Raw genomic sequence first — 18427 nt, forward strand, 5'->3', positions numbered from 1 at the left:
GAGAATTAGTAACTTGAGTTGGTATAAAAAATTTTGAAAGTGAAGCATGGAATTATATTTAAAAAGGCAAATGAAGTTGGGGGGAAATGAGTGCATATTTAATCCATCTGACCAGGTGAAAGGCAAAATACTTTACTAACACTTTTAAATGTCATACACCTTTAAAAGGGCATGTGTAAAAAGGGAAGCTTGGAATACGCCAGCCATGTGGTTATATGTATTTCAATAAGAAGAGTTTAATCTAAATATTTCTTAAATTCTTCATAGGGTGTTCTTGGTGAAACTAATCTTGCTGGTGTCTCTCCTGTCCTATTTTCTGTTTGTGAAACGCAGTAGAAACGAAACCATTCTTTGTTGTGATCATTGTATTAGCTGTTATCTGCTTTTTTCTTCTTTTACAGAAAGCCGATATTGCAATCGCTCCATTAACTATAACATTGGTGAGAGAAGAGGTGATTGACTTCTCAAAGCCCTTTATGAGCCTGGGGATATCAATAATGATCAAGAAGCCTCAGAAGTCCAAGCCAGGAGTGTTTTCATTTCTTGATCCGTTAGCATATGAAATCTGGATGTGCATTGTTTTTGCCTACATTGGGGTCAGTGTAGTTTTATTCCTGGTCAGCAGATTTAGCCCATACGAGTGGCACACTGAGGAATTTGAAGATGGAAGAGAAACGCAAACTAATGAATCAACTAATGAATTTGGGATATTTAATAGTCTCTGGTTTTCCCTGGGTGCCTTTATGCAGCAAGGATGCGATATTTCGCCAAGGTTGGTTGCTCACCCATTTCAACTTTGTGCATTTTTAGTCTCAGCCATCTCAGCCGGAGGAGGTTCATGGTGCATATATTTTCACTCTCGGAAAGAAATTAATTACTCTGTTTCTTCCCTCCCTAAAATCACAAAAGTTCTTGGAATAAAAGCAGTTGTCTGTGACGTAGGGTCGTGATGTATTTGATCGATGTTGTCTTAATGTCGATCATACACTTGCTAAGTGAAGTTATATACACCATACAGAGACTGTAAAATGCATAAGGTTCAAGTCATTCCATGCCTTCTTGGAGGGGTACCGTGTTTTTGCTGCATATTCCCATTTTACAGTTGACAGTGCATATGGTTCACAACAACTGTAATGGGAAGAAAGGGTAACATACCAGTCACGAGCTACGCAGGCAGCATGTTCCCTCTAAAACTCACTATGTATCATAAAACAGTTATTAACTCCTTGTTTTCCTACAGGAGAGCCTTGAACGGAAAGAAAAGTCACGTGGTGACTCTAATTTCATGTGAATAGTTGCAGAACACTGCTGTTTTTCCATGGCCTCATTTTAGAAAAGTCACAAAGGATATCGCTAAACTGAATTTGAAGGTCCAGTTTATAAATGCTTAATTCCTCATGGATTTTCACCTACTTCATTAGGGACAACTGTAAAGCACTTAATTTCTTTGCAGCTCATTAAATATTCTATTTTCCTGTGCACAAGTGGTTCTAGCCTTGATTCAGCAAAGTCGTAAGTAGGTAGCTAAATAACTACTTGTCGCTTGAAGGAACTATAGTGACAAGAGAAATAGGGCAACTGGGTTTAAGGAAATCAAATCAGAAGACCTACCTATTGTACTAAGCAATTTAACTTTCTTCTAAACATCCTAAAGTAAAACAGGGATCAGGTCAATGTCTAGTGAGTCTAGTGGCTATTGTGCAAAATGAATCACACCAAGGGAGCATTTCTTATATCTAAGTTGTGCATCCCAAAAGGCAACAGCAGGTTTTCAAGTTGTTCTACTGCGAAGATAGCAGAGCATTTGTGGTGTGAGAACTTCAGCAATTCTGTGTAAAGGCTGGCATATCACAGTGAGATATGCCAGTCTTTATGATGAAAAATGCAATAGATTTGGCATAAAACACCATAAGAATTGTATACAACAAACAAGACAGTGAAGAGAGAGCTAATCATTTCAGGACATGAGAAGCTGTGTTAATTTCGGTCCTTTGTGGTTTTTGTATTGATTGCACTCTTCACAGGTTTATTTGTCTGAAAAGTCCTCTATTAGCTACAAAATTATTTTTATTGAATCAAGGCCATAGTAGAATAACGATCTTTTCTTTTTTATTATTATTATTCTACTGGCTATTGAAGCATGACAGTTGTTGTGCGTGGTTTGATAACTTTTGAAAGGTGGTGTAAGAATGATGATAGTAAATGGTCATCGTAATAGGTGCATGAAACTAATAATTTTGGAGATTCAAGGTTTAGTGTCAGTGAGGTGCTTAACAGCACTTTGTTTCGTTACAAACATATTTTTGAGGAAAGCAGTTAGTTTCTATATTATCTGTTTATTATAAAAATAGAAAAGGGCTGAAAACACCTCAGTTATTTTTGTTCTTGCATCAAAGCCATCACTATGGAATTTGAACTCCCTACAAATAAATTAGAGCAGATATGAAAAGGAATCTCTTCAGACATCAGTAAAATGTCTTTGTGAAGATAAGTTTTGCACTACTGCTACAATAATTTCTCTAATAAAAGTGGCAAGCACTGTAAGAATTGTAGCGTGGACAAGTAAGTAGGGCTTCCTGACTCTGAAATAGAAGGTGGTATTGAGTAAGACTGGACCACCTGGAAACTGGTCTGCAGTAGCAATCCCCATGTTGCCTTATAGCACAGAAACAACAGAACAGAACAGAATAGTGATACGATAATGATAACCAGCAAAGTTTTCTTCATCTTTTTTGAGGTGTGAGTGTACTCTCAGTACTGCCATGTAATACCTTTGTAAGTATAAAGCGTGGTGCACAAATTTGGATAATTGTGCACAGAAATTGTTACTTTCATATTTAATGATCTGAGGGATGAGGTGCTTGTACAATTGTGGGTTCGTATTGGCGTATAATTACCAATCTTTAGAAACCTTTTGAAATGTGTATCAAAAAAGAAATTAATTATTTAACTGGGACAGACCTTATGGGAAAATTTTGAATACAATTGACACTCAAAATGTCACGTGGGATTGGCACAGAGCTTATTCTTTTTTTACAAAGTCAGTAGCGACTTTGCTGACAGATCATGGGCTTTTGTATTATCATTTATAACAGATGTCATCAATACAATATAAAGTGCCATAAAATCAGCAGTTATTAAATGCACATTCTCAGAGATATTACCTTGCAAATATGTATTTGTCATATAATTCAATCTTTTAATTGTAGAATTATTTTGTACTCGGATTACCTTCATGTCAAAATATCTCAGTTTAGAAGGAACTTGAAATAATTTCTTTTCTATGGTCCTTTTTAATAACATATTCTGGACCTTATCTGACTTGATTTTCATGTAGTAGAGTGAATTAGTGAGTCTACTATGACATGGAATAAGTCTTTTCATGTTTGAATTATCCCAGAGATTTTTTACAAGAGTAATTAGTAAAAATAATTTATCCATAATTGTTTCTATTTATTTGTGTTCCCAGTTTGATAAATCAGGTTTACATAACTATCATGTTTTAAAGTGTGTGTATATATATGCATAGTTATATCTATGTCTATATATATATATAAAAATATTTTGTCAGAATTAGTTTGAAATCTCATTCATAATACAGTAGGCTGGATAAATGATTTCTAATTTGTTTACTTGATAGATAGACACATCAAGGCATACCTAAGCTACTACAACGCCTTAGTACTAGACTTTCAACTACATGCACATTTCTGCCAAATAATTAAGCACATCTCCAAAGATTATGTACTCCTTCCTATAATGTCTTGTTTGGAAACAAAGTAGTAAGTAATTTCAAAGTTTAAAGGATCATTTAAAAAAATACCAAGTTTGACAATAATGGCAGTATCAATAATTCTATTGGTTTTCTAGTATTGACGATCATTTAATTTCTCTAGTTGTCTGCTCTGTGCTGTTTTATATATTTTCTTGAGTTCTCTTTTCTTCTCTCTTCTTGAGCAGGAGATGCAAAACAAAGATCCATAAGAGCCCACCTGCTGCAGTTAAAAACATCAGATTATTATTATTATTTAAAGATATACTTTCTTCACCATTTTTCTGTGTTGTCACCGATTGTTTCATGTTCAGTCCTCAGTTTGTTAAATCCTTGTATCTTTCAAAAGTTGTGTACACTTTTTAGTTTATGGATATTCCCTGGGCCAGTTTTTACTGCAAATAATGCTATTTGTTTCTTAGTGTAGATTGTCTACAGCAGCGTAAGCCATTGCTTTGTGGAAATCAGTCTTTGAATGTCTTAGGAAAATAAGCAAGCTAAAGGCACTTAATTTTTAAGTGCATAATGGTTTATCTGAAAACAGTGTTTCACTTATTTTGTGCGATCCTCTTCATGTCGCGCAAATTCACTTCAGAGGGAATGGCAAGCTTATGTGTTAAATATGGCACATTATAATGGGAGCGGTTTCCTTTCAGCATGTTCAGAACTTTGAAGAACTGGATCACTAAATTCTCCCTAAAGTAAACTCTAGAGTCCTGATTTCAGCCAAGTGCAGGGGATGTAGTGGAGTATGCACCGGTACCCGTCTGGTTATCATACAGAGCTGCACTATGAGATAGCCTGAAATGCTTCCCTATAATATAATGCATCATTTGCATAAAACTGATAACATGTGTTCCTTTTTAGGACTTTCATTTCACTTTACAAATCCATTTCATACTTGTTATTAGATCCCTGTCTGGGCGCATTGTTGGAGGTGTGTGGTGGTTCTTTACCCTCATCATAATCTCATCCTACACGGCTAACTTAGCTGCCTTCCTGACGGTTGAGAGGATGGTGTCTCCTATTGAAAGTGCAGAGGATCTTTCCAAGCAAACAGAAATTGCTTATGGGACATTAGATTCTGGCTCCACTAAAGAGTTTTTTAGGGTAAGAATTTCTACTTTTTAGATTTCTGTTTTGTTTTAAATAGGCCGTCACTCATGTAAATGTGTTTCCCTAGGCTTTATTAAAAGGTTGCTATAAAAATGTGATACATGCAGCCTAACTCACAAGTGTTTTGTTTAGTTGTTATCCTTACATTTTATTACGTATACATAAATTTAAGGGTCATTATAAATATGCAGAGGAAAAGTGGCTGCAAGGAATTACCTAAAAAATATTCCACTGTAAAGTAAAAAACAAGATATGTTCAGAGAAGGGAGTTGATGTCTTTCATCTAAGCTGTAAGACAGGAGCTAATGATTATAAACATGGCTATTTAATGTCTGTGCTATATTTTAGGTACTGAGTAGGGACATAGGAAGGTGCACAGTCATGTTTTGATATGTATTTCACATGATTTTTCAAGCTTATGGATGGGGAATGGATACAACTGTGTTGGCTGCTGTAGTAAATCCATGCCTGCTTTTGAAAATGGTTACTATTTGTATTGGCATTACAGTAATGCCTTGGAAGCCTGTCAGTCCTCACCTTGTACCTCTGTGTATTTCAGTTTTAAAAATGCATGAGACTTCCAATGTGTGAGTCTCAGGCTGCCCTTGAGACACCAGCTTACATGGTGAAATCTACCCAGCAAATGAGTAAGGCACTAAGGCTCCTGGGAAAAACACTGTGACTGTTTTGCCTTGTCTGTGTGTCTCTCCCTGTAAGATGGAAGGGGATCTGAAGTGCTACAAATATGAAAAACCTGTTGTTTTCATGTTTTTCCATGGATGATGATAGTGTTAGGTTTAAACAAAATTTATTTAAAAATAGTTATAAAAATTACATTTACATTTCAAACATAGTCTGCCATGAAGTGAAATGAAACAAGTTCTCACAAATATTTTTTATGTACTGTATAGCTAGAGCAGTAACTGTTAGATTGTGGTTTTCACTGGGTACTGTAATGCATACCTAACTGGTGATGTACTAAATAGGAACCATATTTGTTTCAACTGTAGAAAAGTATTATTTTCTGATTTTGATGATAGGTCCAGTAATAAGACCTGATGCTGATTGCATTCCTGTTGGCTAAACCAAAACTAACATCAGCTGTATAAGCTAGTAAAAATGAGATCAGGTTTGTGCTAGGAGTGTTTAGAAGCATTTAGAGGCATACAGGCATGTGTTTCTCGTTTTGGGAGCATAAACCTTTTAGATCATGGCTATACTGGGGGTTGAATGTTAACTAACAGTAGGTCAGTTCTTTTGAATAGTTTCTCTTTAGATATTTTTAGGCTTTCTTTTAAAACAAACCACGTTTGTGCATTCACACATCAGTATATAGTTTTCGTGCTCATAACATATATATGCATCTTTCCAATTACACTTTTACACAACTAGTGTTTCTGGTGATTACCTGTGCATTAATCACAGAATTACAGAATGATAGAGGTTGGAAGGGACCTCTGGAGATCATCTTGTCCAACCCCCCTGCTTGAGCAGGCACACCCAGAGCAGGGGGCACAGGAACGTGTCCAGGTGGGTTTTGAATGTCTCCAGTGAAGGAGACTCCACACCCTCCCTGGGCAGCCTGTGCCACTGCTCTGGCACCCTCACAGTAAAGAAGTTTTTTCTCATATTGAGGTGGAACTTCCTGTGTTCCAACTTGTGCCCATTGCCCCTTGGCCTGTCGTTGGGCACTAATGAAAAGAGCCTAGTCCCATCATCCTGACACCCTCCCTTTAGATATTTATAGGTACTTATGAAATCCCCCCTCAGTCTTCTCTTCTCCAGGCTGAACAAACTCAAGTCTCTCAGCCTTTCCTTCTACAAGAGATGCTCCAGTCCCCTGACCATCTTTGTAGCTCTCCACTGGACTTGCTCCAGCAGTTCCCTGTCCTTCTTAAACTGCGGGGCCCAAAACTGGACACAGCACTCCAGATGTGGTCTCACCAGGGCAGAGTAGAGGGGGAGGAGAACCTCCCTTGACCTGCTGGCCGCACTCCTTTTAATGCAGGTGAGGGATACCATTGGTCTTCTTGGCCACAAGGACACATTATTGGCTCATGGTCAGCTTGTTGTCCACCAATATATTGTCCAGCAATAACTTACTTTTGTAAGAATCAGGGGGAGTTTGTGTAGAGGGCATATTCTTCGCCTTTTGTTAAATTAGCTTTGTCTCTGCACAAACAAGGCTGTAATGATCTCTGAAAATTTCTTCTCAGCAATTTCTTTCACAAACAAATTGGTGCATTGTATGTATTGCAACTTCTTGGCCTGACACTATTTGCTAAAAATCACTTAAACTTGCCCAGTTATTTTTCAAGACATAACAGCTGTCAGAATTTCTTTCTAGGGGACCTGAAACTCAAGTTTCAAGAATGAAACTCTCTCTGCTGAAGGCAATGTGAAAGCAGTGTCTAGCACTAAGGAGAGTAACATTTCACCCAGAGTATTTCTGCATGGTGACTGTACTGGAGTGGATGTGTGATTTTTATATGACCTGAAATTAGGACACAAATCCTTTGAACAGCTGGAAACAACTTGAGTATTTTTCTAGTGGCAAGCTAAAATGGACTGGCTTTTTCTCTGTCACTGTCATGAATTAAAAGAAACACTGGGGTTTTTTCACAGTTAGTCTGTTTCCTTTTCAAGAAGTGGCACTATTTGCCAATTTGTTTTCTACTGATGGAATGTATACTGGACCTAAATATTCAGTAGTAGAGCCCTGATTTCTGTAACAGCACAAAATTAGGGATCACTGTATAGTGGAAAATGAGAGCAGTAAACTGAATATTCTTTATAACATGTTTTCTGATAATACTTTAAATAAGTGAAAAAGAGGTGTTGCTCAGGATTCTCCAAAAAGGAATTCTCAGCAGTAAGCTAGATGGTGAAAGTCAGCCAAAGAATCCTATGCTGAATAGCTGAATATCTGTTTGCATGTTTATTGAAAGAGGTGGATTCAAGTCTTTGTCCAGCTTCTATGATCTCTTAAATGACATGAGCTTGTTGAGACGTTACATTAGCCTAGGTATGTCAGGGATGTCACATTAGCTTGTTCTCTGTTGTGTCTTAGGATTCTAGTCTTCCAGCTACCTAAGGTCGGTACTTTCTAGTTCATATCTGCAATGGCTGTGGCTGGCTCCAGTGGCTACCACGGTGAATAGAGTGATCCAGATATAGGTTAGAAGAGCCCAGGTGGAGGAAAGATAGTGGTTCACCACACACCCTACAGACAGTATTGGAGTAGGCGTACAAGCTAGTCTGTACCACCTGACTGGGAGATAACAGCCTTGGCACTCATGACAAAAGAAGCATTGCCTTTGCATTTTACATTATTTTATGTACATACTCCCTAAATTTAAAGGTAGTGCATACCTAGCAGGAGATATTCTTGCCAGCAGTGAGTAGAGCATCAGTTGGCACTGAATCAAGATATGTAACTGAGAAAAAGGGATGAAAAGGCATTGTATTCTAGTGTTCCTAGGGCTGCTTTAAGATGAGAAGCGGAAGCTTGTTACATCCTACATAGAAAACATCTGTGCAGAAATAAAGGGTTTAACAGTATTTCAAAAAGAAAAAAAAGAAAAATGTAGTGACAGAGCTTTACTGGGCAGTAAACATCAGCAGGAAGCTGTTACTTCTTAGTCATAATGTTATAGATACGCAATTTTTCTTTGTTGGCAGATCTGTCAGGTCTCTCAATTGTATGTTTGTAAATACCAGATCTCAAAGTTGCTACTAGCAGAACCGTGAGTACGATCCAAGTCTTGAGAGTTCTGTTCCACTGAGTTGGGATACTTACACTTCTGATACTTACTAGTGTCTTTGTCTTAGGGATAGTGCTTTTAGAGTTCTTAGCACAACTGAAAGCCTAAACAAAGATATATAGTGCATTGCTGTTGCATTTTCTCTTGGGTTTACAACCTGAAGTAATGGGCAAAACATTGAAGAAAATGTGTGTGGCTGTGGTTTTCCAGAAGTGCATCATTCTTCTCAAATCAGTAGTGGATTGTAGTGGTGAGAATGAATAGGACTGCAAGCACAGCTTGGAAGATCCAGGAGTCATTTCAGTTGATCTTGTACAGGTGCATCACATCTATAATTGCCAGATCACAGATACTACTTGATGGAGCAGTAAATGGAGAGGCAGTGGAATTTCATCACTCTGGTATGTACTGTTGACACTACCCACAGTCACACGGTATTTTTGCCTTCAGAGAATTCTCAGCAGCTGCTGTAAATGCAGTTGATGTATGCATTAACCAAGACACATAGTTGAACTCTGAAGAGGAAAAAAAAAGTCACTAACCCAAGAAGACAGACTACTGCCCACATAACGCTGCAGAAATTAATTTTAAGGCATTGTCTATATGTGTTAATTCCTGAAGTTGCCTTGCTTACTTTCACGGGCTGTGGGACTTGAAGAAAGAAACAAAGTACAACTGCGTAAGTATGCAAGCTTAACATTCACTGGAATACTTCCCTGCTTTCCACCTGCTTGAAGGCAGATTGAAAATTTATATCAAAGTGATACAAAGAGAACAAAAGATAATTACTTTTAAAATTCAGTCATGTTTTTGCTGTATGCCTAGCTCTGTTCATCAAAAATATGTACAAACCTGATAGACAAATGAAATCAGTCATACGACCTTTTTTCCACTTTAAAAGATGAATTGTAACTACTCCCTTGTGTAAGGTAAGAGGGCATCTCAAAAAACAAAAAATGAGGTGCAGAGCAATAATTAAACTAATTCACATTCTTCCTGTCTGCATTAGTTTTTATTGAAAATCACCAACATGGACAGACCAACCTGTTTAGTTCTGTTTTGGTGGCCTTTAAGAGTAGATCCTCTGCCAACGTAAAAGCAAGCAGAACTGCTCTATAACAAAGAAGTATTCTTTAGCTTTTACTGAAAAGGCTATGCAAGCATTACTTATTCTTCCTTAAGAGACAAGATTTCCAGAAAGAAGAGTTGGGCATGGGAGAAATGTCGGGAGGCTGATAATCCTTTTTGCCTTATAAAGAAGTTCTGTTCCATAGTGAAAAGCCACCAACAAACATAAGAAGAGCTGAGAAGACCCCGGGAGTCATTTTTCCTGCAAAAATGTTGTCTCTTGGGAGGCAAAGAAAATTTGGCCTGAAGAGTAGTATTATTGTCTTTTCTGAGGATCTTCAACACGATCCAGTGCTTCTAGATTTATAAGTATTTTGAAATATTTTTTAAACTTATAAAGGTATTTAATTTTATGATTGTATTACAAGAGGTTATGCAAAAAAAAAACAACCACCAAACCACACAGCAGTCTGTTTATGAACCTTAATCTGTCTTTATGCTCCTCAAGATATTCAAGCTTCTAAAAAAACTGCACCAGAAATCTCTAATACCAGTGAGAAGCAAAGAAACACTTTGATATTTTTTAATTGGAATTGAGGTAAAAAATTATGAATCATACCTCAGCCTCAATTTTTGAAGTCTGAGATGTAGAAGAATTATAGAACATATGTTTCCAGAGTTATATTTTGACTAGCTCCACAGAAACCTTTGAGAGGCAAAGGAGACAAAGTGCCCAGTTATGAAATCTATTTTACCACGGACTCTACGTGGTACCTTAAGAGGCAGAAGCTACAGGACTGGCATTTTATGAATCAGTGAAGGAGATATGATTAAAGAGTAAGGGTTTGGCTTTTTAAGTTTGACAGAAAAAAAAGGTGTGTAGCTGAAACACTGAAGAGAGGTAGATCTGAGCACTGAGACAATGGAAAGACTGCCCTTTGCATCCAATAGCTTATTCGTGAAGATATAGTTATATTTTTTTGTGGTCTAGAGGGTTCAAGTGATTCATTTTCAGTTGTTTTCTTGTTTTTTGAGGTCCTTACATCTGAGCAACACACAAAAGAGTTGATTTAGGCCACTGTGAAAGTCATTTAACAAGAAAGAATGTAGTAATCAATGTCTTTTTTTCTTCAAAGCATGACTGTTATTTTCCAGGTTTCATTTTTTTTGTCTCTCCACATTACCCCAAATAGAGTCTTTTGCAGACAGCTCAGTGAGCCTAGTGACCGAAACACTGTGATGCTTCAGAAACCTTGTTATATATACTACTCAGAAAGCACAATTTCATATTAGTATTTGCATAATATTTATTAAAAATAAAATTTATTCCTTTCTAATAGAATTTTCCTTCCTCGTTTGTAAGGGCAGATTGTGTCTGATGAAAGAAATATATTATTCCTTGATCTTCTCTTTCAAGTTTTTGTCAAGTTTTCTCAGATGTTCTAATCAAAGTATGCTGTGTGGTAGGTAATTTTGTGCTGGGCCCAAATGAATTTGCAACAGCATAGTTTGAGGATTCTCCAGTATTGTGTGATTTATTTTTTAAATCCATACACTCTAAAATAAGTATAAATGAGTATAAGTTGTTTGCGCTACTCCTAGGGCAGATCATTCCATAATACCACTCTTGTTATGGTTTGAAATGTTCTTTTATTTTCCAGCCTAAATGTATTTGTAAGCAGTTTATCGTCAGTTGTTACAGTACATTAATAATTCTTGTGTAGATTTTTTCATCTTCTCAGTGTTTTTTTTTTTTTTTGTTTCCTGATGCATTAATACAGAGCAAGTCTGGTTTTTTCTAAACTTTCATTTCTATCAACAAAACTATACCTATTCCTGATGTCCAAGCAAGGCATTTTGGTCCCCAGTCACCTCATAGCTCTTCTCTGTGTGTGCTGCAGTTTGAATTAATTGTTCCTGAATGTTTGTGAACAGAAGTGTACGTTGTATGCCATCTGAGATCTCAGCAATGCTTTGTACAAAGGCATTGTTATTTCTTTTTCTCCCAGTTGTGTCACAGTCTTTGCTGGCAATAATTTTGATCATAGAGATAGATTGGCCTTTCTTCTGGTTTTGTCCAACTAAAGATCTTCCATTTTATTGCAGATTTTCATATTGGTCCCAAAGTGCTGGACCATGCTTTTGAACAGGAAAGTTTCATTTCATTTCTACCATTCTAGTTCTCAGAGTTTTCCACTTCTCATGTATAAAAATAAATAATTTCCCATTGTCTGGCTTGATATATTTTGATATCCCAATTTCCTTTTACTACAAATCCTAGTCATTTCTGTATTCAAATATTCAAATTCAATACTCTAAAACATCGTCTGAAGCTGTGTATGCCATGCAGTACTTCAGACCAAAAGAGCTGCAGTTGCTTTGAATGCTTTTTCATTCTTAAGTCCAGGCAGTGTGCTAATGGTTCTAGACTGTGGTAATAGCACCTCAGTACACTACAGAATCTGTGATTGCTTGAGAAAGTGCTTTTGTAGTTTTGGATTCAGTTTATCCTCCCTCTCCCAGTATGGGTGCAATAAGTTATTTGTGGTTTGCAGCTGTCTTGTTTTGATCATTTCCATTTCTGTACCCTCCTTCCTATTGCTTATTCGTCCTTCACATTAATCTCATCAAAAACAAAGCTAAAGTATACGTTTAGATTATGGTCCTATGTGTAGATCGTCTTTGTTCTCTGCGTTTCTTCTGACCACACAACAGATTTGCTTTCCTTTCTCCCATTCTTTTTCACTTGTGACATTTGAAAATCTGCTGCTGTTTGCTTTCCCCCCCCCCCCCCCCCGTTCAGTTTATACTACATTCTGTTTCCTTTACGTTCTCAGGTTTCCCCTGATGAAATCAAGATCCTGCTTACAAATCTAGATTTGTATTATGATGAGGTAGCAACGCTGCAGTAGTAGATACTGCAACACGGCTCTAGTATAGCTGTCCCCTTATCAGCAGGTTTATTGCACTAAAGTTAGCTCTAGGAGTGGACGGTGGATTTTCCTTTGACCAGCACTTCAAAAACAATAGAAGGATTTGGGTCATTATTGTAAAAATTAAGTTGTGTGACATGTATCTGCGTTTTTAATGGAATTAAATTTAAATGGTCTGATTTATTAATATGCGGAATGATGGGGAGGAATTTAGATTCTGTTGAAACTGAAATTTGTAAGTCTCAGAGGAGGGGCCATTTCAGCAAGCGTTTTAACAGTAGTTAAATGGTCTTGAAACTTTAACACTAACATCACTTTGTAAGACAAGCCTTCTTGAACACTTAACTCTTTAAATCACATAAAGAATTTGATGATGACATAAGGTCCTTGTCTTGTACTTTCATAGTGTCTTCTCATATCTGCCTTCGTGTGGAAAATTATTTTAATAGGCTTTTGAGGAATAAGTTCTTGAGATAGATTGTTTTACAATTTTTACTAATAAGACCAAATATATAAAAAGTATTTTAAATAGCTCAGTTAAGTAATGGAAGCTGGAAAGCCATAAAACTACATCTTAAGAACATGTAACAAATTTTTACCCATACTGAATAAAATTGTCAATATATTCCAAAATATACTTTTTTCCATTCAATTTAAAGTATTCACCCAGTATAAACAAAGTTTAGTATTTTAAAATGCTTAATCTTGAGTTAATTGAGGAGCCTTAGAAATTAGCTTTGTCCTTTTCTGTGTTTTGGGGTGTATCAGTAACTGATTTACTGTGTAAATTGGCAAGATTCATTTGTTGTTACACTTTCTAGCTATTGGCAGCAATACCAGTTCCCGTCTTTTTATTCAGTATAGAAGGACAACAAGATAGCTACACAAACCATATTTGAGAATTAAAGTTCTGGTCCTGCAGTACAAGATCATCGTCTAGTAGAATGTTGTAGTCTGAGGAGCTATTTCTGTCAATGACATACTAATTACGGCACCCCATTTTAAGAATAATAGGTCTTTGAATGACAAAATGGAAAAGTTATCTGATGACCCACAAAATACAGTTAATTAATTTGATAAAGCTTTGCATAATTTAATTTCCTAATGAGCTTCTTAATGAAGGCAGTATTTTACATTTAAATGGAACATGTACTTTGTAATAATAATAATAATTTTCATAGTCACGATGCTCAGTGGTGACACGATGTTAAAAAAATAGTGTCGCTTCTGGGGTGTTTTTGTATCAGTTATTGTATTTTCATAGAAGTGGTAAATAGTGGTGAATATTAGGGTCCTGTACTGTCATGTTGGTGTTGATTGTAACACCAAAGTTGTTATTAACTTTTAACATTTCATATACGCACTGAAGTGTCATCTTGCAATAGCAATGAACCACAGTAATTAAGAGCAGTGTAGTTTATTTCCCTATTCTCATCTGCAGTCTACAATAGTTCCAGTGTTTGGATTGCATCATAAAAAGTTGGGTGCTTTTATGTAGCACTGCCATCCTTCTAGGTTTTTCGTATCATTAAAGAAGGAATCATAGAATCATAGAACGGTTTGGGTTGGAAGGGACCTTTAGAGGTCACCTAGTCCAACCCCCTGCAGTGAGCAGGGACATCTACAACTAGATCAGGTTGCTCAGAGCCCTGTCTGACCTGACCTTGAATATTTCCAGGGACGGGGCATCCACAACCTCTCTGGGCAACCTGCTCCAGTGTTTCATCACCCTCATTGTAAAAGTTTTTTTCCTTATATCCAGTCTAAAGAGCATATAGGGAAGAGATGTGAAAGCCGAAGTTGCACATTGGGCATCCTGCATTCACAAGAATTGTGTTTACTCATGGTTTAGTCCGCTATTGCTGGTGACTGTATGCTTTTCCAAGTGCAGTTAAAGGAAGTGAAGATCATTTGAATAGGAATAAAATATATGGTCAACTATAACACTGGCCAGATTTAAATAAGAATGTAATGTGCTTTTTTCCCAGAATGTATTTGAATTAGGATATATATTTGAATTAGGATAAGTGTACGTGCTTTTTTTTATCTGATAGTTAATGTTGGCTTTATGAGTGAGTGAGTGTGTGTGAGTGTGTGAACAGAATGGTAGATGAAGGTCTCTTAACACTGCCCTTTTCTACATCCTTTAGCTCTGCCTTTCAAATAAAGCACAAATTCTGAAAACAAAATAATGAAGGAAATAAAATGACACAGTTCTGAAAACCGAATGTGTTACTAAATATATTGTGTAGCAATATAAACAAAAACCTTAGAAGTCACAAGTATCCCCTGGATAGTGGCTCATTGCTGCTCTTATTTTTTATGAGTCTAGACTAGGTAGAGATCAAGAGTCTGCGCTGTATGAGTTCCTGATGAAACCTGATGTTTTTCAGTGTTCATGGCTGCAGAGGACTGTGCAGTCATGGCAAATTTTCTGTTTTCTGATGACATTTTTCATTACAGATTTTTATTTTCATGGTTGTTGGGTCAGGTACTCCTACATTCATTTATACTGCAAGGACCCTGTGAGCCATCTAGTGGGAGGTTTCTTCTTAACACTTGACCATTGGGGAAATCTGTTCCTTGCACCTTTTCCCATTCAGTTGTCCAGCACCAGCCCCTCAGTCTGTCATGGAGCTTCCCTCATCCTTCCCACTTAACATACTGTGATCAGATTTCTGTCAAGTGACAACGGGAAATGGGGAGTTGCATGTTAGTGATGTCGAATGGCAAAAGCAGAACAGATCTTACTAGACATCTGTTGCTTGATATATAACAAAACATGTAAAAGGTAATTTTAATAAACCAGGAAACAATGGAATAATAAGAGGCAGTTAGGTCAGTTTATGAGCCTGTTCATGACAGTTAACTAACTGGAATAAAGAATGCTTATTTAGTATTTGAACGTTGGTACAAGAAGAAAATAATGTTTTAAATGTCAGCATAACCTCTTCTTTTCTACACCATGGGATCCAAATGCCTTCTAATGAAAGTTGTAGTGGCAGGCACCCAGATATATGTTGTCTGCCTCGGGTTGAACTGAACCATGTAAGACAGCTCTAAACCAACTTTAAGCTTCCCCATTTATAAAGCTTTATAAAGCAAACCTATGGTAATTTATCATTTTTATAACACTGTCAGAAGCTTGATGACTAATTCTTAGTTTGTAGTGGTAAATCCCATGCAGCAAGTTGGATGTGTGCTGCCAAATGAATGTTGACCTATGGTGGAAACAGGATGGAGCATCTGGGTTTAATTAGAGAGAAGTTCAGAGAATGAGATTTCAGGGAAGATTGAGCTCCTTCATATGAGGCTGGGGACTTTTGAGTCCAAGCCTGAGTGGGCTAAGGAACGAGGAGATTGAGCACCCTGCAGAGCTAAACACTGGTAGCTCTGCTTCCAGGGAAATGAGTGGCAGCAGCAGGGCTCAGGGAAGAGATGATAAAAAGCTATGCACTTAGGATTTAGACTTTCTATATATGCTCTGGTGAAGTTGATGGAGCTTGTCAGATGTTAAATGGCCTGACTGACCTGCATCTGCAGGTGGGAGTCTCTTTCAGACATGGAATGCCATTTGCTATCTGTTGGAGGTACTTACCTGTATCTGTGTATGTATTGTGTAAATTACAGGCAGAGAAGGTGCAATATTGGATTTTTACTGATAGCTTGTAGTACAGAATGATAGTTTATTTTGTGAACTGGCTTTTCAAAGATGGCACAGTTTTTAGGATCATATTTTTTTAGCATCTTCTTGGATGGAACAAGAACAGTGCATATGCAATATGGCAGATGTTCCAAGAATCTGAGAAACCCACTGTGCCTTCAGTGCACAGGTTTTTTTCTCAGTCATTCTGGTTATGCTGAGTTTATCCAACTCTTTTAATATTAACAGGTATACTGAGTATGTGTGGATCGACAGATCAGAATATGCAACAACTGATCTGCAAGGGAACTTTCAAAAACCAGCTGTGCCAATGCATATGTAGATTCTGGTAACAGTTGGAATATTTTGATGTTTAGAGAACTTTCAGTCGTTCTTAGTACTGCCAGAACTTTTAATACTAGTAGACCTATGGAGTCCATGTTAAAATCTGAGCTTCAAAATCTTCCTAGAACTCTATTTCTGGAAGGAAAATAAGAGTAAGTTTGGGAAAATGATAGTGCCGTACTACAAGAACAATGAAGCCTTGGGAGATAGTGAGGGCATTACTTCTGGTTTTATAGTTGACTCATTTATTTTTAAAATGGTATGATTATAGATGTTATAGCAGAATAGCGGAAGTGTATGTTACAAGATGTCTCTACTAGAGAAGCACATCGTACGGCATACATTTTATAGTACAGATTTGGTATACTTGCACACATAATAGTAATATCTCACAGAGAACTGAAATAACTACAAAACCAAATGGTCTTGGTTTTCTACAGCAAAGTAGAAATGTAATAATAGCTGAGTTACCTGCAACATAGTCTTACATTTGGTGGTCATTTATTGTCTACTTCATATAATAATTTGGGTTGTCTTTTTCAAGAAATTCATTCAGAGTTGATTGTCAGCTACCCTCGTAGTTGTTACAGATATTTTAATCAGACAATGTAGAATGTGAAATGTTAGCACATGTAGGTTTTCTACTCAGCTTACATAGCGGGAGATGATATCAACCTATGCCTTCTTAAGTCTTCATTAGAACTGTACAGTATGTGACAATATGAGAAATCAGCTTCATATACTCTTTCCGAGTGGTGGTTGTTACTGACCGTGACTTGTCTTATGTCCCATTCTGCCTGCTGTTTCTTTGATAACACTGCTTCCTTTTTGTGACATCTAGGTGGCAAACTTTATTTTCCTCTATTTTTTCCAGGCTGAAAGATAACAATCAGTTGGTAGTTAAAACTGCCAGTTATAGTTATAACTACCAATTGGTTAAAGCAAAAGAAACATACTTCAGGTAACAATCTTTTTGAAAGAACACCCTGACCTGCAGAGTTAAGTTGCTGAGGCATGTGGAGTATTACAAATAAGAACAACCTTGAAAGAGGTGCCTCACTATTAACATTCCCTTCAGGTTTCACAGCAATGTTAGTTTCCTCTGTGGAGCAATCTGAAGTTTTCTAGTGCCGCTGACACATTTAGCTCACCTCTCGTTTGCATAACGCACAGCTGCAGAGAGCTGCAAAAAAGATTATGATCTTGCTCGAGTGTGAATTTCTGATGAATACTTTGCAGAAGTTTGAATATAGGTCTTTTCTTTTAATCTGGCACACCTCTTATAAAGTGGAAGTAGCACTGTTTGCTTCAAATCTTTAACAAATATAAATATTACAAAACCCCAAATATACAATGACAGCATAATATTAGTAGAAAAAGAGAATGTAGGTGGTGCTATCTTTCAACACTGGGTAATAAACTTGCCTAAAAATGACTTAATATATTTTCCCAGGTGTGCTTTTGCTGTCTACATAAAGATTAGTTAATTAGGCTTCATATTGTCTCCACAGAGATCTAAAATTGCAGTGTTTGATAAAATGTGGACCTATATGAAAAGTGCAGAACCATCTGTGTTTGTGAGGACTACAGCAGAAGGGGTAGCTCGAGTACGGAAGTCCAAAGGAAAATATGCCTACTTGCTGGAGTCAACCATGAATGAGTACATCGAACAAAGGAAACCCTGTGATACCATGAAAGTTGGTGGGAATTTGGATTCCAAAGGCTACGGCATCGCCACACCTAAAGGATCCTCATTAAGGTGGGTGGAATAGTATAACAATATGCT

At 37.0% G+C, this 18427-nt stretch overlaps 1 protein-coding gene across 5 annotated transcripts in view; it reads left to right on the forward strand.

The window, feature by feature from the left end:
* GRIA2 (glutamate ionotropic receptor AMPA type subunit 2) overlaps nt 1-18427 on the forward strand; it is a 99462-nt gene that overhangs the window by 74936 nt on the left and 6099 nt on the right. For all 5 annotated transcript variants that reach the window (XM_075091012.1, XM_075091013.1, XM_075091011.1 and 2 more), the window contains exons 11-13: nt 402-772; nt 4684-4882; nt 18153-18400. In XM_075091012.1, the coding sequence (XP_074947113.1) occupies nt 402-772; nt 4684-4882; nt 18153-18400 (818 nt within the window). The remainder of the gene's footprint in view (nt 1-401; nt 773-4683; nt 4883-18152; nt 18401-18427) is intronic.

The sequence above is a fragment of the Phalacrocorax aristotelis genome, chromosome 4, assembly GCF_949628215.1.
Source record: "Phalacrocorax aristotelis chromosome 4, bGulAri2.1, whole genome shotgun sequence".
Classification (NCBI taxonomy): Eukaryota; Metazoa; Chordata; class Aves; order Suliformes; family Phalacrocoracidae; genus Phalacrocorax; species Phalacrocorax aristotelis.